Raw genomic sequence first — 27,324 nt, forward strand, 5'->3', positions numbered from 1 at the left:
GCACCGAAAACTGCAACTCCTGCAGCCGGCGTTGGTCACCAGAAAGGGCCCGATTCTTCACCACGACAACGCCCGACCGCACGTCGCACAACCAACGCTTCAAAAGCTGAACGAATTGGACTGCGAAGTTTTGCCTCAGCCGCCACATTCACCTGACCTCTGGCCAACCGACCGCCACTTCCTCAAGCATCTCGACAACTTTTTGCAGGGAAAACGCTTCCACAACCAGCAGGATGCAGAAAATGCTTTCCAAGAGTTCGTGGAATCCAAAAGCATGGATTTTTATCCTACAGGAATAAACAAACTTATTTCTTCTTGGTAAAAATGTGTTGGTTGCAGTGGTTCCTATTCTGATTGATAAAGATGGGTCTGAGCCTAGTTATAATGATGTGAATTCACAGTCCAAAACCGCAATTACTTTTGCACCAACCTAATATAATCCGTGTGTTGATTTTTGTTTTCAAGGGATCTTCCAGAGACGCTGCAAACCCTTTTCCAGTGCCTTCGTTGCCAAACGGTAACTCCAAACCAGGGAAGCCTCAAGTGAAGTCTGACAAGTAAGCCTTCTTCCCCACCGCCTCCTCCCTTCCTCTCTTCCTTCTCTGCTCACCCTCCTCCTCTCCCTCCTCCTCCTCTCCCTCCTCCTCCCTCTCCCGCTCTCTTGGTCTTCTTGCCCCCGGTCTAGTGAGTCTCAGTGCACATAACCCACCCCTGGTTTTTCCTGTTCTTTTTCAGGCAACAAGCAGATTTTCACATGAGGGAGGCAAAAAAGTTGAAGCAGAAAGCGGAGTCAATGGTCAGTCTTGGTTCTTTATCCCACTGGTAGAGCGTCTTCTGATTTAGAAAAAAAAATCTGTAGTGTCCATTCTGCCGCATTGCCTGTCACTGCACGTGGCGGGGGGTGCCGGAGTGGGGCTGCCCTAGGCCGAGGCACACGTGACACGGGACAGGCAGGACCCCAGGGACGAGGGCAGAGGGTTCTTGGTGCAGTTACTGTCTTCGGCCCCGTTGATTCAGTCTGATCATGGGCAGACGTACAAAGCACCTGTCACAGTTCATGTGTCAGCGCATGACAGCCGATCCACCCGGCGGTGACTGAACACACGAGTGCCTTTTTCTCCCACTGAATCGATTGTTCGGATGTGAAAATGAGTCCTGCTCTGGAAAGTCAATTTGCGTTCACTCTGAAACATCTCACAGGGCCGGGGATCCTGTGTGCATTCCAGATTTATCTTAGAGCCCTTGAGAGAATGAGCCGAAGGGGTTAGCTGAGCAAAGCTTTTAGGCGAAATGTTGAGATGAAGGCCGCGATTGTACTGTTGGTAAACACGCCTCGACGGCATGAACTTTCTTTGCTCTGGTGGCCTTTGGACTTTCTGGAAGGTGGTGGTTTGTTGTTAATTGTATACATAATTAAATATACTCTTGCATCTCTGCTGCAATATAATGAGATGTTTGCCCTTCATCGCAATTAAACATCTAAGACTCTGAGGCTTTTATTTATTTTAGTGTGTTCCCAAACCTAAACCCCTGTAAAAGCAAAACCTTCCATGGAAAGCCATTCGTTGAACTTTGCACCACAGGAGAAGAGTATGAGTTGCTTTTATTGCTCCGCATGCAAACCTCACTGCGCATTTCAGAGGCCCTCGGGGGCCCGAATCAGGCGGCTCCACGGTGGCCACGCCATCTTGGCCGGGTGCTTTTCAACCCCAGTCTGCAGACAGGCATCTGCTCTCAGGCAGGCTGGGAGGGGGGCTGAGACCCTGTCATCAGGCAAGATGTTTATTGGTCCTTCCACACTGGCTGTTGCAGGGGGGCCACAAACAAGCCCCTCCAGCCCTTGTCTAGTGCTGCCCACACCAGGGCGACCTGCGTCCGATTAAGACTCTGAGACTGGGCCAGGCAGCAGCGCTGTTTGAGCCGCTTCCTTCCCGCCTTCCGAGGTTATTGCTGGAACTGTATGAACCTTTCGAATTTTGGAAAAAAGTAAACATTTAGCACTGTCAGCCCGTTATCTAAAATTTGTCTTGATATTGGATGCTTTCAGCGCTAGATTCCCCAATGATTCACACAAGCGAGATTAATATTCCACGAAACTTTGTGTTTTTGAGACAGGGTCTTGCTCTGTCTCCCAGGCCGGAGTGCGGTGGTGTCGGTCACAGCTCACTGCAATCTCGCGCTCCCGGCCTCAAGCAAGACTCCCACTGTGGCCTCCCGAGAGTGCTGGGATTACAGGCGTGAGCCCCCACACCAGGCCAGAACTGTTTTTCATCTGTACATACGCATTTCTTCTTCCTCCCTACCCACGGCGGTCACGCATCCCAGTGTGCTAGGACAGTCCTGCTTTGTGCCTGTTGCATGCCGTTTTAATAAATAAATATGTTCCATTTCACTCTCAAAATATGAGAGTTTGGACAATAAACCAGTGTTGGCCACGCTCTCCATGGTATCGGATCGCACGGTGCGTCAAAGACACGTATCTGGCATTCCCGATAATAACTGCACAGCTGCGGATGGAGGAGCGCATTTTTTTTTTTTTTTTTTTTTTGAGACAGAGTCTCACTCTGTTGCCCAGGTTAGAGTGCTGTGGCGTCAGCCTAGCTCACAGCAACCTCGAACTCCTGGGCTCAAGCGATCCTCCTGCCTCAGCCTCCCGAGTAGCTGGGACTACAGGCATGTGCCACCATGCCCGGCTAATTTTTTCTATATATTTATAGTTGTCTGATTAATTTCTTTCTATTTTTAGTAGAGACGGGGTCTCGCTCTTGCTCAGGCTGGTCTCGAACTCCTGAGCTCAAACAATCCGCCCGCCTCGGCCTCCCAGAGAGCTGGGATTACAGGCGTGAGCCACCGCGCCCGGCCAAGGAGGAGCACGTTTTATCTCTCCGTTATGCTCAGTGTGGGAGGGAAACCAGGACGCTGTGGCTTTAACGCTGTTCCGGGGGACACGTGGACGGCTGTGTCTGGAGCGTCGTCATTAACCTTACAAAATAGTTAAGGAAGCAGATATTGGCGAATCGCCACACTGTACTGTAGTTTCTTTTGTTTCTGCCCTAAGACCAATGTTAATTTTGGAAATTCCGTGGAGGCGATGGTGTTGAATAAGCAAATTTGGAGAATTAGATTCCCGTCAGTGAAGCAAACCAGTCATGCCCTGTGCTTCTGATTAACTGGAGCATGCTAATTGGACTTTTATTCTTTCTGTCACTAATCTTCGGAGCCTGGGTTGCCTAGAAAAAAAATTTTTAAATTAAGTTTTTTAAAATTCAATTTTAGGGTAAGATTCAATATTCTGAAATATATGTATACATATACACATACGTGTGTGCGGACGTGTGTGTAGCGACCCAGTTTGTTCCACTGCTGGTAGGACGCGGGGCCAATCCTATCGTCAGCCCGCCGAGGGGACGAGCTCTTCCTCTCCTGGCGTGGGTGCGGCGGCGCGCCGGGGCGGATTAGGTGGCAGCCCACGGCCATCTCTTTGCTGATACGTCACCATCTCCTTATACTCCCGCGTCTTTACTGTTAACGTTTTCATTCTGTTTTTGAACATACCACATGGAAAGCGTTAGCAGAAACACAAACCTGCGAGCGCCGTGTTAATCGGCGGCTCCCTCAATGTGTGGTTCGTATGCCGCGTGTAGAGAAAAAGTGAGTCGCATCAATCAGTTGAATTTGCCACATGCCACTAGTGAGAAGAGTGACAAAAATGCGTATTCAGGTTTAGGGTGAACACCAATGCCTGCTTTTATTAATATTTCCATATCCCTTTAAAGGACTCCGAAATTTCATCCTTGGCCCAGGGGATAGTCTTGTACACAAAAGCCAGAGGCCAAAGGAGATTTGATAATCCAGTGGGCTCTAAAAAGCATAAAACGATTATTGTTAGTTATTGCATCTCAGGTGCTCTTAAGCCATGATATATGTTTTCTACTCTTAAGTAAACTTAAATCTGTCTGTGTTACTCTAGGAATGTGGAAAGTGTTTCTCCGCGAAGTCACATATTGAATAGTCGCGCACTAGCGATGACGAGGGAACTCGTTGCCTTAGGCGGGCGTGTGCTTTCTTAAAGCTTTGAGGGAGTCTTACTACAGAGTGCTTTTCTTTTTCCTGATGAACTTTTGCTAAAAGAAACTTCTCAGTGGGTCGGAGCCGACGGGCTCTGGTTATCGTTTTTAGTCGGCTGGTTCTCACACGTCTCTAGCCGTAATCTAAGACGGCGGAGGGAGGTTACACTGAAGAATGTGGGTGAGAAACTCGGTGAAAGTCTGTCTTGGGCCTAACAGTGACCACGCTCTTCTGCCACAGACCGACAAGGTGGGAAAGGCTTTTAAGTACTTGGAAGCCGTCTTGTCCTTCATCGAGTGCGGGATCGCCATGGAGTCCGAAAGCCCCGCGTCCAAGTCGGCTTACTCCGTGTACGCGGACACCGTGGATCTCATTAAGTAAGTGCCCGGGCGTTTTGCTGTCCCCTTCTAAGTACTGTCCCTCACCTTTAGCTCTAGTGCATTCGAACCTCAGCGTGAAGACAGGTCAGGAAAGCGGAGCCTTGAGAAAGTGACTAGTCTGAGAACGGGGTTTTGCCCTAGACTAACACCGGGTTCTAGAAGAAGTGCTGGCGCAGGGTGACTGGGTCCAGCCGCGTCGCTTTGCCAGGCGCGCTGAGCACAGCCAGGCCTTGCAGGGAGAGGTTGGTTCCTCCGGGGTGGCTCTTATCAGATGCCCTCCCCTCTCGGTTTATCAACGGGGGCTCAGTAAGAGCAAAACTACTTGGTTTCAAGAGGTAGACGAGCCGCAGAAGAGACTTGTGCTCGCCTGGGTTTCCGAGTGGCCCAGATGCGGCTCTGAAGCCCAGCTTTTCTCCGCGTTGCTCTCGAGTCTTCACGGCTTCAGGAAAAATCCATATAGGACGCACACAAGCGTGATGAGATGTATTTGTGTTGGGGATTTTCCAGCTGCCTTTGTTTAACCTAACGCACTTCTGTGTTTTCCTGTAGATTCATAATGTCATTAAAATCCTTCTCCGACGCCACATCAACACAAGAGAAAATATTTGCTGTTTTATGGTGTGTACTTTTTTCTTTGTCTAAATAGTCAATTTGGTTTTCATCTTTTGATATCACAAAAAAGATTTTGCCTTTGTTCTCTTAACATGAAAATTATGATGAAAGGCAGCTCGACGCGTTGGTCGATGGGTAATACCGCTGATGTTAATTATTATGAAGTGACATCTGCCATTGTACTGGTGACTCGGTAGATGCTTTGGTCTTGTGATTTAAATTATATCCTTGCATATTTGTGTTTTACCAGCAATATTCGCTTTTGGTGCTAGTATGAACAGTGCAGTAAGATTCTTGATATACTTAAATGTAGATGAGAACTCGGTGTGTTCATCAGGCCGTAAAAGTCTAGACGGCTGTGCTTTTCTAGTAGTGGTGGTCACGTCCACAGGGTGATGCACACTTTTTAACTTCTGCTGTTGTTCGTAGCATGCGTTGCCAGTCCATTTTGAATATGGCGATGTTTCGTTGTAAAAAAGACGTAGCAATAAAGTATTCTCGTACTCTCAACGAACACTTCGTGAGTTCTTCCAGAGTTGCCCAGGCACCTTCTCCGTGCATCGCAAGGTAATTCTAAATCTAATTCAAATAATTTCCCAAACCGAGTCATTTCTTTATTTGCCTCTTGCCACTGTATGTGTGTGTTTGTGTGTGTGCCTGTCTCTGTCTTTGGCTTTTCAGAAATTATTGGCTTCATTTGTGTGCTGATTGCTCCTTAAACTTAAATCATTAGCATATTTCTGCCCTTTTGAGAAACAGTTATAAATCAAGGTTTTTGCTGGGCAGGTAACATAAAAAGGTAATTGCAGACAATATGGAGTTTGAGGATCTTTAGCTAGAGGCCTGAGAACACACAACAAGAGGCAGAGCCGAGTCCTTTCTCCCGTATGTGTATAACACCGTCTTGGCATTTCAGTGAACAAGAACTTTCCAGAGCCATATGCCCTCCACCTTCTCCAGGATCCATACCAGTGATACTAAGAATGCAAACAATGATCTCTAGCAAAATCCCTTAGCCCACTTTGTGAACTGAAACTGTTCACCTGTGCTGTAAGGTGCTGAGAAACAGAATCCCTGTGCAGGTGTTTTTAAAATGAAGATGACGTTTTCTTCCCTGTGCTCCTTCCCTCGCATCTTTTCAATTCGGTTAGACTCCTTGTGAAGTTTCTAGTCTGATAGGTTTTGCTATTTTAAGAATATCACTCACATGACTGCCCCATTTCCAGCACATTCAAAAGAAGGGACTCTCCCATACGGCCTCTCTTAAAGAAGAAAGTTCCAATGGAGAAGCAACTTCTTACCTCTGACCACTTCCCCCACTCCCGCTCTGAGATATCATTCCAAGCTAATAAGCTGTCGGTCACATTAATGTCTCTGTGGCTGCGCTTGTCTGTCTTGTTTGATGCACGTGGAGGCGTATGTTCGATCGTTACGTCCACATACTGAGCCAGGAGCGGAGTAAAGATGAAATGCCAGATCCTTCCCTGCCCGGGCTCCTCCGAGGCTGTCCCCCCGTGGTTCACTCGTTGGTCCGGTGCGCATTCTTCAAGAGCCTGCTCTTGGCACCCGCTGTGCGACACGCTAGTAATGCAGACACTAATAAGACATGATCTCTGCTTTCATGGTGCCGTGACCTAGGAAAAGGAATAGACAGAAATGTGCAAGAAGAAGATTCGAGTCACGGCAGAAAGGAAGCCGGGGTGTAAAGGAGAGCTGGGTGCAGAGCGGGTGCTCAGTGCGCGCTGGATGAAGGGATTGGGGGGCGGGGGACACGTGCACACGTGGTCTCACTAGGAACCGGGTGTGAAGAGAGAGGTCGCAGCGGAGAAAGCGACTGTGCGAATGGCGTGGGAAAGCACATTTGGATACGGATGAGCCCGCCGGGTGACTCCGACCTCGTGGGAGCGTTTAGCGGTGATCGTTGCTTTGAGGGGTTCATGCCGAGACTCTGTGGCTTGGGCTGCGGTGTCAGGGACAGCAGATCTGTGGTCTGGGGGTCTGTGTGACTGACCGGTTCTCTCTCCTCTTCCCCCGCTCAGAAGCACCGGCACACCCTCCCCTCGCTCCCCGATGCCTTCTCCTGCCAGCTCCGTCGGGTCCCAGTCGAGCGCTGGCAGTGTGGGGAGCAGCGGGATGGCTGCCACCGTCAGTACCCCAGTCACCATCCAGAACATGACATCCTCCTATGTCACCATCACGTCCCATGTCCTTACTGCCTTCGACCTTTGGGAACAGGCTGAGGTCCTTACCAGGAAGAATAAAGGTGAGTGGTTCCGTGGTGGTCATCTCGGGAGCACGGGGGTTGGCAGAGAATGATGTTGGTTTGTGTTTTATGTTCGGTTTCTTGAAGAAGAGGAATCATGCAGCTGTTTTTACTCTTCTTCTTTTCTCCATTCTGCCCCAACCTAATTGCAGTTCTCCCTGAGCTCTGTAGCACAGAGCTGGGGTCCTGTGGCTGAGATCTCAGCAAAACCGAATTAGAAGTGGCTTTAGTGCCTGCCTCTGTAGACGTCCTGGTGCTGCTATTTCAGCCTGAACTAAAATGCTAGCAAAAGGGCGCAGCAAACAGAAGGAAAGTCACTGGCTGTTCCTGGGCTCAACACATTTGAGATAGGAAGTAGCATAACCCAAATACTGTTTGTTTCCAGTGCGTGTTCGGAAAGCTGGCTGGCTGCGGTACGAGAGGGACAGCACGGTAAACGCCCCTGAGATTAGCTCGGAGAAGGTGGCCCTTGGAGAGGTGGTGCGTGCTGTTAGGGGACCTGCCTGGTGTCAGCGCCAGTGACCACGAAGGAAATGCTTCTACACGTGAATGCCAGATAGACCATCACATATATTTTTCTGGCTGTAGGGAAGACGGCAACCAGCTACCCATAGCCTCTTCGAGCTTTAGCTTTCTTAGCAAACCAATAATGCTTTTAATGTTTTTTCCCCCATTCATGCATCCATTGACCCAGAAGTATGAATTAGGTATTTTCCAAGTGTCAGCCACTGTGCTAAGCATATGGATTCAACTCTAAGGCAAACCTGGTTTGTTGTCCAGTGGAGGAATGTGGGGAATTAGCAAGAATCACAGTGGATGGTGACTTTTTGCTGTGATGAAGTGCAGAATCTCGTGGGGACGTAACTTCTGGAACGTTGATTTTTTTTGTTTCTGTTTTTTATGTGTGCATGTGTATTCATTTGGTTTTTGTTTGGTTTTGTTTGCAGAATTCTTCGCTCAGCTCAGCACAAACGCGTGCACCTTGGCCCTCAACAGCAGCTTGGCGGACCTGGTGCACTACACGAGACAGGGTTTTCAGCAGCTCAAATAAGTAACCAAAACACCTTCCTGGAGCCCCAAGTTGATTCAATGCTTTGGGAACTTTTTTTGCACATTGGAAGCCTCAAAAGCAGCAGGACGTTTGTCTCATCAGGATGCCAAACTCTAGGAGAGAAGCACCGTGAGATGGCCAGGACGTCTGTCCATTTAAACTCCCAAGAGAACTGTGTGATCATCGGTTGGACGCTATGGTTATGCAGACGCGGAGAGGAGGAGGCCGGCCCCAGAGATGATCTTGCCTTTCCCAACTAAAGGACAAAGTGCAATGTAGCCTAAATGGGCGTATGAATGGTCTAGAAACATTTCTCTCTCTCTTTTTTCTGGAATGCAAGTTGAAAATGAAACGAGGAGAAGCAATTTCAACTCTGAAAAGCAAATGCACGCCATCTCAGTAGCCACGCTAGTCCATTCCCAGAAGGAAATTTTTTTAAACAATGATTTTGGGTGAAGGGTTTAGGGTTTTGTGGATGATTTTTTTTCTTTCAAGTTTTGGGGGAAATGTTTGTTTAATAAATTCTAATGGCCACCTGTAAACTGTAAGTTGTGAAGGACTCCACTGTACCCCACTTTCTGCCGATGAACAGTGGCTTTGATGATACCAAGTATTGTTTTCATTTACAGAATTGGAGGCGACTCCCCACCCCCAATTGCCTGGAGCGCTGCGCATTCAGCCCGGCTCTGATTCCCGTCGCTGCTGGAAACCGAAGTCACCCGAGTTGGACTGGTGGGAAAAGGAGCCACCAGCGCGTGGGGAGCTGTCTGCTCTCCATGGGAGGACGTGCCCCTCCACCCTGCTGCAGTGAAAGGGACTTTGTGAGTTTCCTACTTTGGGGAAGAAGGGAACCGACGTTCATGCCTGACCAGGTGGCTAAAGTGCTTTTTAATTTTTAATCAGAGCTGGGATCTGAGGTGCTGATCTGTGGTCAACAGTCATTTGGTAACTCACGTTGTCCGACCAACTGAGAGTTTTGTCAGTGAACAAGAAACATGAAGTCTACTTCTTAGAGAGGCTATATTTTTCTGCTACAGATTATTTTATATTTATAGCAAAACTAGACTTTCAGAGTCCTTGATTGTGTGGGGGAAATGAACTCCCCGAGAGGATGTGGAGATTTGGGGTGGTTAATTAGACTTTAAAAAAGAAAAAAAGAATCCTCACCACATGCCTTCGCTCCCGAGTGTTCTCGGTCAGCTTGATCGATGAGGTTGAAGGAGAACCGCGGCCTTCCCTTAAGTTATTGCCCTGCTATAGACATTAAACCACGTCCATTTTCAGTGAGCTAAAATCAAAGAGCACATCAGAATTCCCATGTCCATAAGCACAGATTTTCTTTTTCATCGATACTTTGAAGGTTGTTATTGCAAACATTTTGAGTGCAGTGTTTTTAAAAGTCAGTTTTTTTAATCCCTTTTGGGAAGTAGCATTTGCACATGTATTAAAATGGAGGAGTAGCACCTCTGTAACAAACTGGTTTATTTTTCTCCCCCTTTGCCCCATTCTGTCCCCTACACGTCTCCTACCAAGCACGTTTCACATTTTCCTGTTTATTTACTAGTGAAGAAGGCAGAACCGTCTTCCTTACAATGATATGTCTACGGTGAGGGTGTCTATGGTGAATGCAGGAGCTTTCCTGGTGGTTGGGTGAATCTATGAAGAGAGACGGTGAATCTATAAAGCGCTGCGCGGTGTGAATGCTTTGTGTGAAGCTGTTCTCCAGTCTCTTGTCCAGCGCGTTCTTCTGTTACCACTCGCCAGGCCAGAGTCCATCAGCCCGTGTTTGGGTTGGAGCCAGAGAACGACAGCCACAGTAAGACCTGAGCGTAAGACCGCGGTGTGAGATTCTGAGGAACTGATCCCATTTACTGATACTCCAAAGCAAAGCCATCATCCTTTTTAAACTACTAGTTTGAAAAGCTGCTGAATGAACAGTGATTGTCTGGTAGGTCGTGTGCTTGTGGCATTGTGTGCCTGTCGCTTGTATGTCGGGGAGGGACAAGGCACTGGAACCATCCTTTGACATCTTTTTTCTCTACTGCCTTGGCTGCCCCCTCCCCCACACCCTTGCACTCCTTAAAACAAGCCACCTGTCCGCTGTGAAGGGTCATGTTCTCTGTGACAGGTGTTCACCTGCGCAGACTGTGCCAGGGTCTGTGTGTCCCCTTGACTCCAGACATTTCTGAGTAGATCTCTCCGCTGATTCTAAAAGAACAGATTGCTTTTTAAGTGGCTTTATTCTTTGTGGGTTTTTTAGCCCCCCTGAACTCTGTATTAAGGTTCTGTTTGTCCCTTGAAAAATGATTTTTTTCCCCCAGAGAGGGTCTTACTGTGTTGCCTGGACTAGAGTGCAGTGGTTTCATCACAGCTCACTGCAACCTCAAACTCCTGGGCTCAGGTGATCCTCCTGCCTCAGCCTCCCAAGTAGCTGGGACTACAGGTGCGCGCCACCATGCCCACCTAATTTTTCTCTTTTTTGTAGAGACGTGTCCAGTCTTGCTCAGGCTGGTCTTGAACTCCTGAGCTCAAGCACTCCTCCTGCCTTTGACTCCTAGAGTGCTAGGATGAGCCACTGTGCGCCTGGCCAAAAAAATTAACAAATTTTCATAGACCAATTGGTATTATTTTGGTCATTGGATATTTTTGATCCTTACTGCAGCACTCATTGTACCTAAAAGAATTCCTAATGGCTACCTTTTTAACAGAGTATGTGAAAGGTAGGGCTGATCAGTGCTTAATGTTCATAGGGTCTCTTCACTGTAGGAATCTAAAGGATTTTTTTAATCATTTGCACTTTTTCATTGCATGCTTACAATTTCCAAAGGCAGAATTTATACTGTGGTAGATCATTTGAAAGGACTAGATTATAAAATTAAACCTTTCAACACGTGAAGTTCTTAAATCAGTAATGGTACACGTTTCAGTGAGACAAATACAGAACATCTTAAAGAGTGAAAACAGTGTGAATCTTCAGCACTGCAGTTTGTGTGTGTCTTTAATAGGAAATGGAAGAACACTGTTTTACTTTCAAAAGTGCAGACTGTTTCTGTCCTTTCTGGAGATAATTAGAATGTTCATCAATGAACTTATGAGCCGTGATAAATAATGAAAAACACTTTACTGAAATTTATCAGATGACACTGGGTTGAGATGGTGGAAGCACAGCCACACGGTAGCGGCCGTGAAGAGCGGGGGAGCAGTTCTCAGGAATGGGGTTGCGGCTGGAGGATAATTTGATGATATGACTTGATCCTAATGCTGAATGGGAAAAGTGTCTGACATTTTTTAACGAAAGGACCTTTATTTTATAGATGTTGTGACCAAAGTATGTAGCTGTTGCCCCTAGACAAGAAGGAACACAGTTATCTCCCTTGTCCTGTGTCCTTTAATACCAGATCTCAGGATATTTAGAAAGCTAATAAACTCTACTTTATGGCTGCAAACTTGCCTTAATTGGTACCTTACATATTAATGTTAGTAGGATCAGGAGCCTACTGTTTTTTGATTCCTGTTCAGTAATTTTTAGAAGCAAAAAGAAAACCATTGTGTCCTGCACAAAACTGTTGTCTCTGACATACAAAGGCACGTGTATGTACATACATGTGTGCGGAGAGTAAGAGGCTGATCGAATTGGAGGTATTTGTGCCTTCGACCAAACTCAGTTTTGAAATCATGTTGTACTTGCTTTGCCGTGGTGTCGAGCGATGTTACGTGGCTCGTGCACCTTTTACTTCTGTGCTTTGTGAAGTTTGAGGTACATTTGTGCCTCTTTGGGTAAATAAGGTTTGAGGTTGGACTTTTGGGTTTTTTTAAAGTGTGCTTCCAAAAAATCTCCCTGCTTCCTACTACCGATTATACTTTTTTTTAATGATTTATTTTCCCAAACACTACCAAAAAAAATCTTTAAACAACTTTGCCACTTCATCTATTACACTTTGCCCCTGATAAGCAGTATTTAATCTTGCAAGAATATCTTGGGCTTCTTTCAGATGTTTCTCACTGGGCAGTGAGAGCTACGCATTGTGCTTGTGGGGCAATGCCAGGATCCACTGTGGTAGTACTTGGTTTTTTCCATTTTCTCTAGTAGGTTGCCCCTTTTTTGGTTGTTGTTCCATTTAGAATTAATGGGTGTAAGGTATTTTCCTGTGCCTTTTTTTTTGTTTTGTCGGGGGGCGGTGTAGTGGCAGAATAGCTTTGGGGATAGGGTTGGGGGCTTCGCTTCAGCCATCGCAAGTGGTGGTTCTACCGCGTAAACCTCAGACGTGCGACCCAGTTGTGTTGGTTTCTCAGAGACTGAGAATGCTCATCTCTTTGTAAATTGCGAGCACTGGCCATGTTCTTTAGTTCTTATTTATGATGAGTTGACAAACACCACCTGTCACTTCAGGTGGCTGTAAATTTCTTACTGTCTGGGGGAAATCACACTATGTCCTGTTCCGTTGTGCGTCAGATGTCCGAGGTTCTGTGATGGCACTTCTCCGCCTAAGAGGGCAGCAGGGAAACCCTGCGGCTCCTTGAGCAGGTGTGTTAATGTATCCACCCGGGCGGACAAGGGGGTGAGACCACTGACAGCCAGGCCGGCCACGCTGCGCTGGGGTCCAGGCAGCGGCTGCCCTAAGGAAGACAACTTGCTTTGCTTAGAAGTAGATGTTTCACTGATGCTTCACACAGGCAGTATTAACCTTGCCTTTCGTTCAGGCCGTCAGCGCGTGCTGCTAACACTGCTGCACGCCCCCTCGGGTACCAAGCCTACACTGTTCCTGGCGGGGTGCGGCGTGTGTGTGCGCGCGCGGACGCGTGTGCTCCGCATCTTGTTTTGATTTTTCTTTCCTGAATGTGATCACGTTTTGGATGATACCTGAGCAGGGTTGCCTTTTTTATTTATTACCATTATATATTATATTATATTATATATTTTTTGCTTTCTTATAACTTTAGGGGAAGTCAAATCTTGGTATTAATAAAATTGTTTAAAAAGGAAAATAAACTCTCCAGTTGATAAATGGAAATCACTGGTCTAGCTTTAAAATAATGAGTTTTCTTTGATCACTGTGGAATAAAGTGCCAGCTGTCGTCAGCACGATGAGTTTGTGCGCAGGATAGGGAAGCGGCGACGCTCTCGGAGGGAAGACGTGCAGCAACGAGGGGGCTCCGTGTGTTTTATCGACTTCAACGAAACTGCACCGTGGGGCTTTGTGGATAAACTTTAGCTGCCTTGTATAGTCCTTTAAAAGAGACATATGTGATCTGTGAGAGAATTATAGTTTTGTTAGAAGAAAAATTTGCAAAAGATCTTTCCAAAGACAATGTGCCACAGATCTTGTTTGTTATTCTCTGTAATGAGGATTAATTGCTGTTTAAAAAAATGTAATTGACTTGTTCATCTTCAAATTCTTTCCTTTTCACAAGAGGATCAAGCTGTAAAAAAAATAAATAAAAATTTAGAGAAATCTTTGGGGTTGAATCTGTGCTTTCGCTTTGCTTAAATAAAGCAATTCTTTAAAATTTCTGTATGAAATTGCCATCTGTAGCCAGGAGTTTCACGTAGAATAATGTGCTTTTATTCACGTGTATTTGATGCTGAAATGGGGAAAGAGATGTGGTCAGAAGGTAGCTCATCCTTTGGTTTATTTTCAGGATTGTAATCACTCACAGATTAGGCTGACGTCACCACTGTGGCTTCTTAGCCTAGTATCAACTGGAAGAAACAGCAGTGACCAAGTCTGCCTATCTGACACTCTGCGTCAGTGGTTTCATGGTATCAGAACGGACCTGGTATGCTGCAATCTGACTTCCCTGAATTGGAATCCCAGCTCTCCAGGTTGCTAATTATGTGACCCTTGGATAAGTTACTTAACCCCTCTCTGAGTCTCTTTTCATTTAGAAACTGCTGATATGGCATCTACCCAGTGAGACTGCAAGGATCGCGTTCGATGGTGATTGAGACTGGTTAGCACAGCGCCTGCCGTAAGGTGATCTCTCAGAAACTGGCTGTTTCATCCCGTCCCCTCACTGCTCCCCAATATCCGCACTGCCGACCCTCCAGGCTCTGCCTGGACACTGGTGGAGAACTCAGTTCTTCCTCACATCGGGTCAACCTCCACTTTTGCTAGTCCTGTTGAACAGGCATGGGCTCAACCTCCGAAAGCCTGTAGTAAAGTTGAAAAGTCGGTAACTGCTGTACAGGGCGTGCGATGGCAAGTGTGAGCAAAGGGAGTATTTTAGTTGTGATTGAAACTACGGAGAACTGAATCTAATTTGAACGAGGCTTTGAAAGATGGGTTTCTTCTGAGTATTTAATAACTTTACTCGCAAAAACTTTCTGTGGTGGGTGTCGTGTAACTGTGAATGTCGGTTGTAGTTGTCCAGGTATGGTGGTTACTGACTTATATAACCAACCACCTTGTTAGACATTGCGATTATTTCTAATCTGAGGATATTAATTAAGATGCTTCGATGACCGTCCCTGGAACAAAATGTTCGGGCAAACTCAAACTACTTCCTTGGGATGAATTCCAAGAAATGGATTGTAGGGTGAAAAGATACATTTTTCTGCTACTTTATTTCAAAAATTTTCAAACAAACTCAATAAAGCAGAACAGGTTGTTTACATATATAGCTACCACCTAGATTCAACAATTAACATCTTACCATGTTTTCTTAATGTCAATGTATAGGTGTGTACCTTCATGCTGACTACTAAGCTGCATACGTGTTTTAGCACGTGTCTCGGGATACTCCAGTGTAACCACAGTATCCATATAGCGTCTAAGATGATTTCTCAATGCCTTATATTCAGTCCATACTCAGCACCTGCCCTCAAACTGTCTTACAGCTTATTTTTTGAGCGTGGATTCAGTTGTTTCATGCATTACATGTCATCATGTCTCCTTAGTCTATTAATCGTGAACGGTCTCCCCCCAACCCCTGCTTTTCTTTGAATGGAGTGTCTCCCATCCTGGATTTGAATGTTTCCCCAAAGTGCCCATTAATCCGTTCCTCTCTCTCTTGTATTTTCTGTAAACTGGAAGTTGGGTCAAGAGGCTCGATTATGTTTGGCGAGAATCCTTCATGGTGATGCTATGTGCTGCTCATACTGGATCACATAGGGAGGTACCTAAAATGCTGCTTTTACTATTAGTGATGCTAAATTTGAGTCTCTAAGATATGATCACCAGAACCCTCCTTGGTAAATACGAGCTTTTTCCTGTTCCCACAACCTTCCACTTGCGTGGAAGATCACTGGGAGCTGGAGAGTGGGAAGAGTACATTTTATAGTATCTTGTCACACTGCCCAGAGAAAAGTTGTCTCGGACGTTCTCAGAGCATCCATTTTCCCACCTTTATCAATCCTGGGCATTATGTTTAGAAAACGAGAAGGGGGAAAAAACCACTGAATTTGACAGGTGGAAAATGGTGTCCCTGATGTTTACATTTTTTTCTTTTTTTTATTCCATGGTACTATTTTTCCTTCACACATTGAGCTGCCATTTGTGACCAGTACTCCAGACCCTGTTCAAATGCCCATCTTGGTAGATCTGGGGCAAGGTGTTTCACTGAAGTCATACGGAACAAGTTCACCACTAGGCCGGGTTCTGTTAATGGAGGAGCAGTTAAAAAGAGCAGTAAAAAAGATTATCCATCCAGGCTGAAAAATATGCATCTTTTTCCTTTTGATTTATATATTCAGGATATTAACTTTTTATGTTACAAATATTTCTGTCCAAATTATCTTTTCTGCTTTTCAGTTATTATGGTGGCCCTTTGACAACGTAAGTAGGTGGCCTTACCAATGTGCTTGCAGTTTCTGCTTTTGGTGTCTTGATGTAGGTAAAGGACATTTCCCAGACTGTACAGGCAGTTTCACCACCACTGAGACCAGCGACAACTCTGGGAGGTAAGCAGTGACCTATGTCCTCAGTCCTTTTATTAGCGAGTATTTAGGCACTTTTGGAGCCTGTGTTATTTGAACAGACATTTGTTCACCAGTCACTAAGGTGTTTGGGAATGTAAATTATCACAATCTGGGCTACTTTAAGTCACTTTAAGTACTTTTGGTGCTTAGAACCTTCAAATCTGTTCTGGACAACTTCGAAGCCTAATCAATGTGTCTTTACCAGAATATAATTGGAGGTTTATCTGCTGTTACTTTGCTTGTGATTAGATAGTTGTACTGTCTAGTCTGTTTTGTCTTAGGAACAGGACTCTTTCAGCATTTGTGGTTTCCTAGTAAACCGCACTCAGCTGAAAGCTAGGCTTAGTGAGACACCAGGGCTCTGATAATAACGGCCTTTGCCCTGCTGACAGACTGGAGGGAGGTCCTCGAACTACTTTCCAAACAGACTGTCCTATTTTAGCTTGAAAAGATCGTGTGCCTGCTGTAGGTAAGTGCCTTAAATCACCCTTCTCTATTACTGGGGCCCAGCCCTGGCATCTCACTCACCTTACTTCATGTGTAGGAGGAAGAACAATTATGGGTTTCCCTCTCTCCACTGCTAAATATTCCCAGAAATTATCCTCTAAAAAACACCCTCCCATCCCTGGCAAAAAAGCAAAAAGTGTGCACTTATTTTTCTACCTGTATTCACACTATTGGATTGGAAAACCAATTGTACTGAACTGAATGGACTACAGAAAACTGCCTTTAGCTGGCTGTTCACTTCCCCACTCTTCCATCTTTGAAGAAACTGCCTGTGCAAGTACGATTTGGTATTCAGGAGTGTAATCGAGAATGCAGAAGAATCTTAAGAGTGGTTTTACAGAGGTTCCCAAGCCTACATGTACATGAGACCTTTTTTTTTTTTTTTTAAGAAACAGGGTCTCGGCCAGGCACGCAGTGACTGAAGCCTGTAATCTTAGCGCTCTGGGAGGCCAAGGCAGGCGGATCACTTGAGTTCAGGAGTTTGAGACCAGCTTGAACAAGAGTGAGACCCTGTCTCTTCTAGAAAAAATTAGCCGGGTGTGGTAGCTCCAGCCTGTAGTCCCAGCTACCTGGGAGGCTGAGGCAGGAGGATCGCTTGAGCCCAGGAGTTGGAGGTTGCTGTGAGCTAGGCTGATGCCACGGCACTCTAGTCTAGGCAACAGAGCCAGACTCTGTCTCAAAAAAAAAAAAAAAAAAAAAAAAATCTCTCTGTTGCCCAGGCTGGAGTGTAGTGGCGTGATCGTAGCTCACTGTAACCTGGAATTCCTGGGCTCAAGCAATCCTCCTGCCTCAGCCTCTGGAGTACCTGGGACTATGAGTGCATGCCACCATGCCTGGCTAATTTTTTTATTTTTTGTAGAGGCGGAGTCTCCCTATGTTGCCCAGGCTGGTCTGGAACTCCTGGCTTCAAGTGATTCCCTGCCTCAGCCTCCCAAAGTACTGGGATTACAGGCATGAGCCACCACACCTGGCCACTTTGATAATTTTTCACAAAAATCTTATTTTTAAACTGATTTACAAATAGACTTAGTAAACCTATAGTCAGCCCTCCATATCCATGGGTTCTGCATCCGTGGACTCAACCAAGCGATATAGAAAATACTCAGGGCAGAATTCCATAAAGTTCCAAAAAGCAAAACTTGAACTTGGCACATGGTATGTTGAATCCATGGTAATGATGATCAGACACTGTATTAGGTATCAAAAGTAATCTAGAGATGATTTAGAGTATATGGGAGGGTGTGCGTAGCTTATATGCAAACACTATGCCATTTTATGTAAGGCATTTGAGTACACAGGTTTTGGTATCTTGGGGGTCCAGAAACCAGTCCCCCACCTATAGCCAGGGACAACTGTATACAAAGGCACGTGGAGCAAAAAGTGAAAAGGCAAGTCTATGGCATTCCTTCTTCTGTAGATTTGACAGCCATTAAGTTTGGTGCATGTTCTTCTAGAACTTTTATTGTGCAATCATTTTGGTGACAAAATATTGTGTAATAAGATATACTACCATTTATTTAAACATTCTCCCATTATGGACACAAGCCACTCCTCCCCCCAATATTCTGTCCCAAATGTACTCAAGGAATATTAGTACACAATGATGGCTTCATGCATTCTTACAAGTATTCTGTAAAATAACTTTCTGGAGGGGGATTTTTTTTCTTTTTTTGAGACAGAGTCTCACTTTGTTGCCCGGGCTAGAGTGAGTGCCGTGGCGTTAGCCTAGCTCACAGCAACCTCACACTCCCGGGCTCAAGCGATCCTCCTGCCTCAGCCTCCCGCGTAGCTGGGACTACAGGCATGAGCCACCATGCCCAGCTAATTTTTTCTATATATATATATATTTTTAGTTGTCCAGATCATTTCTTTCTATTTTTTAGTAGAGATGGGATCTCACTCTTGCTCAGGCTGGTCTCAAACTCCTGACCTTGAGTGATCCACCCGCCTCAGCCTCCCAGAGTGCTAGGCCTGGAGGGGGAATTTTTGATGTTACCAAACTACCTTTCCCACCAACTATAGATGTGCTTAAATTCTTGCTAGCTGTGGGTTCAATATAACAATCTTACACTAGAATTTGCATTTCACTGATGACAAATTGACCATTTTTGTCACAAATTTATTGGTCATTTGTTTCCAATTCCATAGAATGCCTATTCCTGTATTTGGCTCATTCCTTATGAAATTGTCTTTTCCCTACTGATTTGTAGATTAAGCAGCTTGGACTAAGCCCCCGGCTGTACCTCAGTAGCGACCACCTGTGAGCTGCTTTCAACAGTTCCCACCTCCTACCTCTGCCCACCCTGTAGGAAGCAGTGATCAACCCCGAAGTAACTGGAACTCTATGTTCATCATCTCAAGGTCTTTAGCATTTGAAACTCCGTTAAAACTTACTACTCGTCCAAGCAAATGACATTCCTTCTGGATAAAGTGGAAGCTGTTTAACACTGGCAGTTCTGGAACTTACCAGATGTAAATGAATTTCATCACGCGTTGCCTCTGTGGCCCAGAGAGAGCAAATCCAAAATTGCTCATGAAACGCCATAAGCTTCACATAACTATAGTACTAGTAACCTGGTGTTTGCTTATTTTGAATGAAAGTAGAAGAGTACCAGAAGACTTGGGTTTCTTGTCCTTGTGAGATTTACTAGCATCCTGTCAATAGTTTCAGCGATTCTTCTGTGTGAAGTGACATCGTTCAGTGTATGTGTAGGCGAAAACCATAGGTCAGGGTGCCCAGCTTCTGGGTGGCATGTCTCTTCCCCAGGTAACTTCAGATCTGGTGTTTTTCCATTCACAGAGCCATTGTGCCTGATTCCAGCCATTCCTCTCAGCATGGGCGTCACTATTCTAAAGGTGCGCCCTGTGGACACGCTGGATTATTCCAAGCTCGACAGCACAGCATAAGCCGTTTATCTGTAAGCGCTCCTCTGTGTCTATGTATTTGTCCTGAACTCCCCACAGCAAAACAGAGCCACCTGGCATTTTTCCCTTCACTTCCTACACCCACGATCCATTCCTATCCCTACAACACAACACTGACCTACAAAAGTAAATGTGCAGTGGAAAGAAACATGTGCTAAGCCATGACCTGTGGTTTCCATAGTTTGTATTTTTGAAACCAGCTTTCAAGTTAGTTATTGTCATGCTTTACAGATGATGAAATCTGAGCCCAAGTACAGTCATAAACTGGTGTCTGGGGGGGTTATTGGTTCCAGGGTCCCCAGATACTAAAATCCATGGGTGCTCAAGTAGTATTTACATATAACCTATGTACATCCTCCTCTCTATGTTAAATCCTAATACAATGTAAATGGTTGTTACACTGTATTTAGAGAATGACAAGAAAAGTTTTTACATGTTCACTGCAGATGCAACACCATCCTTTTATTTTCCCCCAATTCGTAGTTGGTTGAATCCATGGCTACGGAACCCACAAATAGAGACAACTGGAATTTGTCCGTGGTCAGGCAGCTACTAAAAGGTGAAGCTCGGATTATTATACGGATTTGTCTGATTCATGTTATGCACGGGAGGAAATGTGGGTTTTACAAGCTGTTTGTCATCGGCAGCTAGTATTGTAACACTGTTAACATTTAACCATTTTTGGATGATACTAGAGACAATTAGTAAGACTGGATTGTGAGTAGACATTAGAGAGGTTTTGTAAACTGGAGTTTGACAAAGAAGCCCTAACGCTCTGTAGTCACTGGAAACTCTTCCAGTGACTGGCACGGGGGGGACTATCCTGTCCAATACTGCTTTACATGCTGCCCTGTAGATTTCTCCATTTACCAGCACTAGTCACAACATTAGTGACTGCTAAAATTGGCAGGTTTTTTAATACATGTATTAAACAAAAGTTTAACGAAATACTAAAGTATGAAATGTCCAATTTCCGTGATATTTCATTTTGCCACTTCTTGTGAAGATATATCCTCAGTCTTTCAAATGCATGGTTTGGTTTATTGATTTATCTTTCACAATTTGTTTTACAGCAATTTTTGCGAAACCCTGGCTGAGTTCCATCATAAAATCAATGGAGTACAGACAGCTCGAAATATCAACAAAGTGTTTGGGGAAGATGCAGCTAATGAATGCACAGTATGTTGGTGGTTTGATTGAGAAGTTCCATTCTGGTGATTTTAATCTTGAAAATGAGCCATGGGGGTGACCTGAGACCAATGAGCTGAAAACTGTAGTAGAAGCAACTCCATCTCAACCTGTGCATGAATTAGCAAGATTGGACATTTCAATTCCAAAAATATGGGACCATTTGAAACAAATGGGCAAAAGAAGCTGGATGGGCACTGCGTGCATTAGACAAGTGTGGCAGCAGAGAAATCATCTCGAAGCTTGCCTTTCTTTGCTGTTGTGACATAAAGGTGAACCATTTCCACGCTGTATTGTTACATGTGATGGAAAAAGGGATTCTACACCATGGCTGGATAAAGATTAAGTGCTGAAACACAGTCCCAATCGAATATTCATCCAAAAAAGCTAATGGTGTCTGTTTGGTGGCCCAGAGCTGGTATTATCCACTACAGCTTCATGAAACCTGGCCAGTTGATTACAACAGATGTCTACTGCAACCAACTGGATGAAATTATGAAGATGCTTACGATTAAGCAGCTGAGATTGGTCAACAGAGGCAAGACAATGCTCGACCACATGTCACACAAACTAGAGGCTGGACTTGGAAACTCTGTCACTGACTGTAGTCACCAGACCTTGCAGCAACTGACCCACTTCTTGCAAGGAAAACTATTCAATTCTCAACAAGCTGCAGAAAATGCCTTTTGTAATTTCATCACCACTCACTCTCCAGGCTTCTTCACTATGGGATAAACAAGCTACCATTAAGATGGCAAAGTTGTGTTGATAGTTTAGGCTCACGCATACTTTGACTAATTGTACTGCTTCTTGTTCGAGAGATAATAAACTACATTTTTGATTCAAAATTGGAGATTTCATAATTAAAAAGCATAAAATAAAATCATGAACAATGTAAAATAGGCTTTAAAAGTTAAAATCCTAGCAAATAGGAAATGGTAACTAAAACAGGTGACAGTATAAACTCACCAGGGGGCTCCACGTTTGACAGGGAAGAATAAACATCAGCTCTGTAGCTGGTGGCCCTGAAGACTGAATGCCTTGTCCCCTTCATCTTATGGTGTCCAGGCAAAACCACCAACTAGAAACCAAAATAAAAAACAGGGCACTGAGTATCTGGTACTGTATTTCCTCACCTGTGACAAAAAGGGAATGAGATTATTGGTAATCAAATATTTTCCTGTTAAACTGTGTGTTAAAATCTAAAGAGATGTGCAGAACTTACTAAAAAGACCATTGTCCTTCAAAATCATCTTGCGGGTTTCTACACACTTGCTACCCTGGTCCAAAACAAATTTAGAAGACAATTCTTTAAAACTGCCTTCCGAACTATGGACAAGCATACAAACACCTTGCTCACTTTATGGTTGTTTTTCTGGGAAAAGTTAAACAATACTGTCCACATAAATAACTCACTAGACTTGCCTCCAAAACACATTTCCAAAAGTCAGATAAAAATCTGTCCCCATTAGAGAATAATACCACCTACCCAAGTTGCTTTGACAATGACGACAGCATCACAGGAGTAATCTCCACATTCATTCTTCAAAAAGCAGTATTCACTGTAACAATATTTTACAGGTTCTGATGTTTAAAAGTTATTTTAATCCCAAACATGTTAATTTTCCCTCCTCATATCCAATACTTACCCTGAAGTTGAATAAACTTTCTCCTCATCTTTATACACCTTTGTCCACCCAAACTGATGAAAAGAGTGGATCAGGCCGTATTTAGTAAGGAGAATTAATTGTGCACCAAAATGCCACATGGATGGCCTGCTCTGGTCAAACGGAGGCCAGGAGGAACTCAACCACAGGCCATCCGCCAGCCTCTCCCTGCTACTCTGTTCAGGCATTTGTGTGTATCTATGTACATACTCGATTTTATAGACATATGCCAGCACTGTAAAATGCATTGTTAGGTAATTTGGAAATCTCAGGGAAATTACATGTATATCCATTTTCTTCATTTTCTTAAAAAAAGTGACATCACTTGTGTGATATCCTTTAAAGCAAAAACTTGTAGGTTCTTACATTAAGTCGTTAAATGTTTGGTTCTGTTACTTTAATTTCCTGAAGCCACATCTTTCTTTACTTACCAAATACACATTCCTTAAATAAGTAAATCCCTGGTCAGTTTCCTTCCTTAGCTCAACCTTTTCACTATTTTTTTTTTTTTTTTTTTTTTTTAACATGCATAGTGTTCTCTCCTTTCAGCAGGGGCCTGGGGGCAGCCAAGACCCATTCTCCTAAAATTTTACAGCTCTCCACAGGCATATTTATAAAGTGTTACCTGAAAATGCCAATGAGCCACCAGACACTCCATTTGTGTGTAATTCATTAAAAAGAATTTACATTCATGCCATAAATAAAAATTATTCCTCTGGCTCTGTTGTGAAAGGATGTGGTAGGTTTGAGTCAACAAAAACCATCTCTAGCCCCTTCTTTGTAGGCATCAGCCACTCCCCAGGTATAAACTCTTATTATGCCAAAAGATCTCAGGGCACCAAGTGGCTGAGATCTGAAACACAAAAACTATATTGACTATAACGTATCTCCTGGGATTAAGTAAAAGCCACAGCCAACCAGCCCAACTCCTGAGCATTATTAATAGTGGCAATGAGGAAAACATTTTGAAACTCAGCTCAGACTGTGCTCAGTGTGGTAAACAATGCAGGCGCACCGTGACATGAATGTCAATTTTAAGAAGCCAAGTTAGAGCTTTAGACTCATTAGTGCCTGTTTCCCAAGTGTAATGTGCAGAATGAGCCACTAGAGGGCAACCGTTTCCTTAACAGCGGTCCCCAACTTTTTTGGCACCAGGGACCGGTTTCATGGAAGACAGTTTTTTCATCTGGTGGGGGAAGAGGGGAAAGGAGAGAAGGCGGAGCTCTGGCAGAGATGTGAGAGAGAGGAGCGGCTGTAAATACAAATGAAGCTTCGCTCCCTTGGCCGCTGCTCACCTCCTGCTCTGCAGCCCGTGGTTCCTAAGTTTCATGGAAGACGACTTTTCCACGCAGGGTGCGGGGGTGGGGAACGAACTCTGCAGCCCAGTCCCTAACAGGCCACAGACTGGTACTAGTCTGCACCCTGAGAGTTGGGGACCACAGCAAAAAACGTGCTGTTTTAAAGGACCGTACCTTGATTTAACCATAGTAACACTACTACACAACCAGTAGAATGGATATAATCAAAGAAAAAGCCAATACCAGTGTTATGAGAGAATGAAGAGAAACTGGAAACCTCACACTTTGCTGGTGGAAATACAATATGGTACAGCCACTTGGGATAACAGTTTGCAGTTTCTTAAAAGTTATAATTACGTTACCATAAAACTCAGCAATTCCACTTACACGAACCTACCCAAGATAAATGAAAACATGCACTCACATGAAGACATGTTCATGAACACTCATGACATCACATCTAATGGCCAACAACTGGAAACAATCCAAATGACCAACAGTATATGCATATGATGCAATAGTATTGAGCAATAAAAATGCTACAGTGTGGATGAGGTGAACCTCAAAAACATGTTTAGTGAAAAGAATCCAGAGGCAAAAGACTATATATATAGTATGAATCAATTTATATGAAATACTCAGGAAAGGCAAATTCACAGCACATCAGTGGCTACCAAGGGGGAGGGGAGGAGTGGGAGCTGACTGCAAAAGGGCTCATGAGAATTTTGGGGGGATAACAAAAATGTTCCAAATCTGGATTATGATGACATTAGCACAGTCTATAAATTTACTGAATCACTGAACTCTGCACTTACGATGAGTGAATTTTATATAAATTATACCTAAATAAAACTGGCCCCAAAACCCCACTGATTTAGTACTGCATTAGAATAGGTACTGGAAATGAAACAAGTTAAAGAAAACAAGTGCACTGTGTATCAGAATGGAATACAAATAGCTACTATGTCATTTAGTTCTGAGATCTGGTTTCCAGACAGGAAAAAAGATCACTATTTGCAAACGAACAGGGGGAAATCAGGGGATTTATGGTCAGGTAAGAATTTTATTACTTTTGGCCAAAGGCCATTACATTTGTTATGTTAAACAGAAACACTCTTTTAAAACGAAAGGTTGTAAAGTTTCAGGCAGAATACAATGATTTTCTGACTCTCCATTTTATGACTCTGTAACTCTGGAGTCATAATTATGAAGGGATTTATATAGCACTTCAATGTGCTGCGGGACTGGTATTATCTAAAATAACCGATACCCGGGACTGAATGGGCAAAGAGAGACACTTGTGGTGACAGGTACTGCAGGGGGCTTTCTAAATACCAAGTAGTCTTACAGTTCCTTTCATGAGCTCCTAGTTTAAATTAAGAAATTTCATATATAATAAACATAAGGGATCAACAAGCTCATTCTCTTAAGGTCTAAGGAAGGTATTCAACAAATTTTACAGAGAAATATAGTGGCATGTAAGAGAAAGATAAGTGATTATCAATGAAGACAAAACTATGCCTTTTCTTTGCCTTCTAGAACGGCAGTGACTAGTGGGGTTACGAGAGACAAGATCATCTGAAGGGCTCTCCCATTAGTATTTAATAGTTCGTAGCTAAAACTATAAACGAAATACTTTTAAATGCTTTACTGGGCTCTCAGGAAAGCAGGGAAACCTCCAAGGGCCAATGGAGACAGAACCTAAGCAGGAGTGGTACTTAAACAGGAAAGCCAACGCTGCCCTGAGGACAAAAGCCATTATCAGCACTGGGACTGGGAAACTAAGTCCTGGACCCGCAGCAAGCAGAGGAGCCAAGAAGAGAACTAAAACGTCCCAGGTCAGTTTTGTTCCCTGATCTGGAGAAACAAATGCAAAACCTGTCTGACAGAGAACTTCCCCAGTTTAGAACCTCGGGATTCCCACAGGTTCAGCTAAGTATACATTTACAAATAAAAATCACCAACACTGGAAGAACGACACACCATAAGGAAACATTCAGCAGAGAATATAAACACATTTAGGACCCCAAAGACTTCAGATACTGGAATTACTGGCTACAGGATATAAAGAGAACTATGTACGAAGTGTCCCCAAAATAAAAGCATAGAAACCAAAGAAAAAGAGGAAGTCCTGGCTGGGCGCGGTAGCTCACGCCTGTAATCCTAGCACTCTGGGAGGCCAAGGCAGGAGGATGGCTTGAGCTCAGGAGTTTTGAGGTTGCAGTGAGCTATGATCATCTCACTGCACTCTAGCCAAGGTGACTGAGAGAGAAGTGTTTTTGTTTAAATTAGCATATACCTAATCAAAAAAATCTCCACACACACACACACACGATGAAAGTGAATCATAAGATGTAATTCAACATATACTTTCCTCTGTTGATAGATCAAACAGCCAAAAGAAAAAAATGGCAAATTACAGAAGACTTGCACAACACAATTTGATAAAATGTACAAATATAGAAACTGCACCAAAACATTAGAGTCAGACTTTACATTTCCAACAAGTGGAATCACACAGATCATGACTTCTGACCAAATGAAATTAAAATTTTTTAAAATTGTAATTTAAAAATATACTTTGAAATTCATGGGTCAAAGAAAAGCTTGTAATGAACATTTTAACACATTTGGAAGCAAACATTAATGAAAATAATACATATAAAACCTATGAGGTCCAAATAATGGAATTTTTAAAAATAAAGCTTACCGACACTCAAAAGTCCCAAATGAACCAAAAAGATAGTGAATTGGTAGTTAAAACTTTTTCCTCAAAAGAAAACTAAGTCCAAGTGGTTTTGCTAGTAAGTTCTATCAAATGTCCAGAAATGGATTATTTTAATGTTAAATATTTCAGAAAACAGAAAAAAGAATACTCCATAACTCATTCTATGAGATTAGTAAAACTATAAAAACAGACAAGGACAGTATAAGAAAGAAAAATTATAGCCCAGTTCCACTCACGAGTAGATGCAAAAGTCCAAAGCAAAACATTAGCAGAGCACAGGAGTATATATATATATTTTTTTGAGACAGAGTCTCACTCTGTTGCCCTGGCTAAAGTGAGTGCCATGGCGTTAGCCTAGCTCACAGCAACCTCAAACTCCTGGGCTCAAGCAATCCTCCTGCCTCGGCCTCCCAAAGTGCTAGGATTACAGGCATGAGCCACCGTGCCTGGCCCAGGAGTATATATTTTTTAAACAATCACTATTTAATGATCAAATTGGGCTTGTCCCAAGAGTATAAAGATGGCTCAACATTCAAATATCTTTAAATATATTTCAATTCCACCACATCACCAGATAAAGTAGAAAAAAAATATGCTTACCTCAAGAGATGAAAAAAAAGTGTTTCATGAAATTCAATATTTTATAATAAAAGCTCAGCAAATCAGAACTTCTTGTCCTCATAAAGAGTTGCAAAACCTAGGAAGATTCAATATTGTAG

The 27,324-nt window shown here is 43.9% G+C and overlaps 1 protein-coding gene and 1 long non-coding RNA gene across 6 annotated transcripts in view; both read left to right on the forward strand.

Annotated features, from left to right (window-relative positions):
- AFF1 (AF4/FMR2 family, member 1) overlaps positions 1-8,980 on the forward strand; it is a 117,875-nt gene extending 108,895 nt beyond the window's left edge. For 4 of the 5 annotated variants that reach the window (XM_012647228.1, XM_012647225.1, XM_012647226.1 and 1 more), the window contains 7 exons: positions 466-557; positions 736-796; positions 4,309-4,445; positions 4,998-5,066; positions 5,490-5,627; positions 7,100-7,323; positions 8,271-8,980. In XM_012647228.1, the coding sequence (XP_012502682.1) occupies positions 466-557; positions 736-796; positions 4,309-4,445; positions 4,998-5,066; positions 5,490-5,627; positions 7,100-7,323; positions 8,271-8,374 (825 nt within the window). In that variant the 3' untranslated portion in view covers positions 8,375-8,980. The remainder of the gene's footprint in view (positions 1-465; positions 558-735; positions 797-4,308; positions 4,446-4,997; positions 5,067-5,489; positions 5,628-7,099; positions 7,324-8,270) is intronic. The other variant, XM_012647227.1, reaches the window with a different exon arrangement.
- A 9,754-nt stretch (positions 8,981-18,734) lies between these two features.
- On the forward strand, positions 18,735-20,881 carry LOC105812703. The gene is made up of 3 exons (XR_001137624.1): positions 18,735-19,717; positions 20,208-20,283; positions 20,798-20,881. It is a non-coding gene; the product is annotated as an uncharacterized LOC105812703 (long non-coding RNA).
- Positions 20,882-27,324: the final 6,443 nt, after the last annotated feature.

Source organism: Propithecus coquereli, unplaced genomic scaffold (assembly GCF_000956105.1).
Source record: "Propithecus coquereli isolate 6110/MARCELLA unplaced genomic scaffold, Pcoq_1.0 Scaffold26, whole genome shotgun sequence".
Lineage (NCBI taxonomy): Eukaryota > Metazoa > Chordata > Mammalia > Primates > Indriidae > Propithecus > Propithecus coquereli.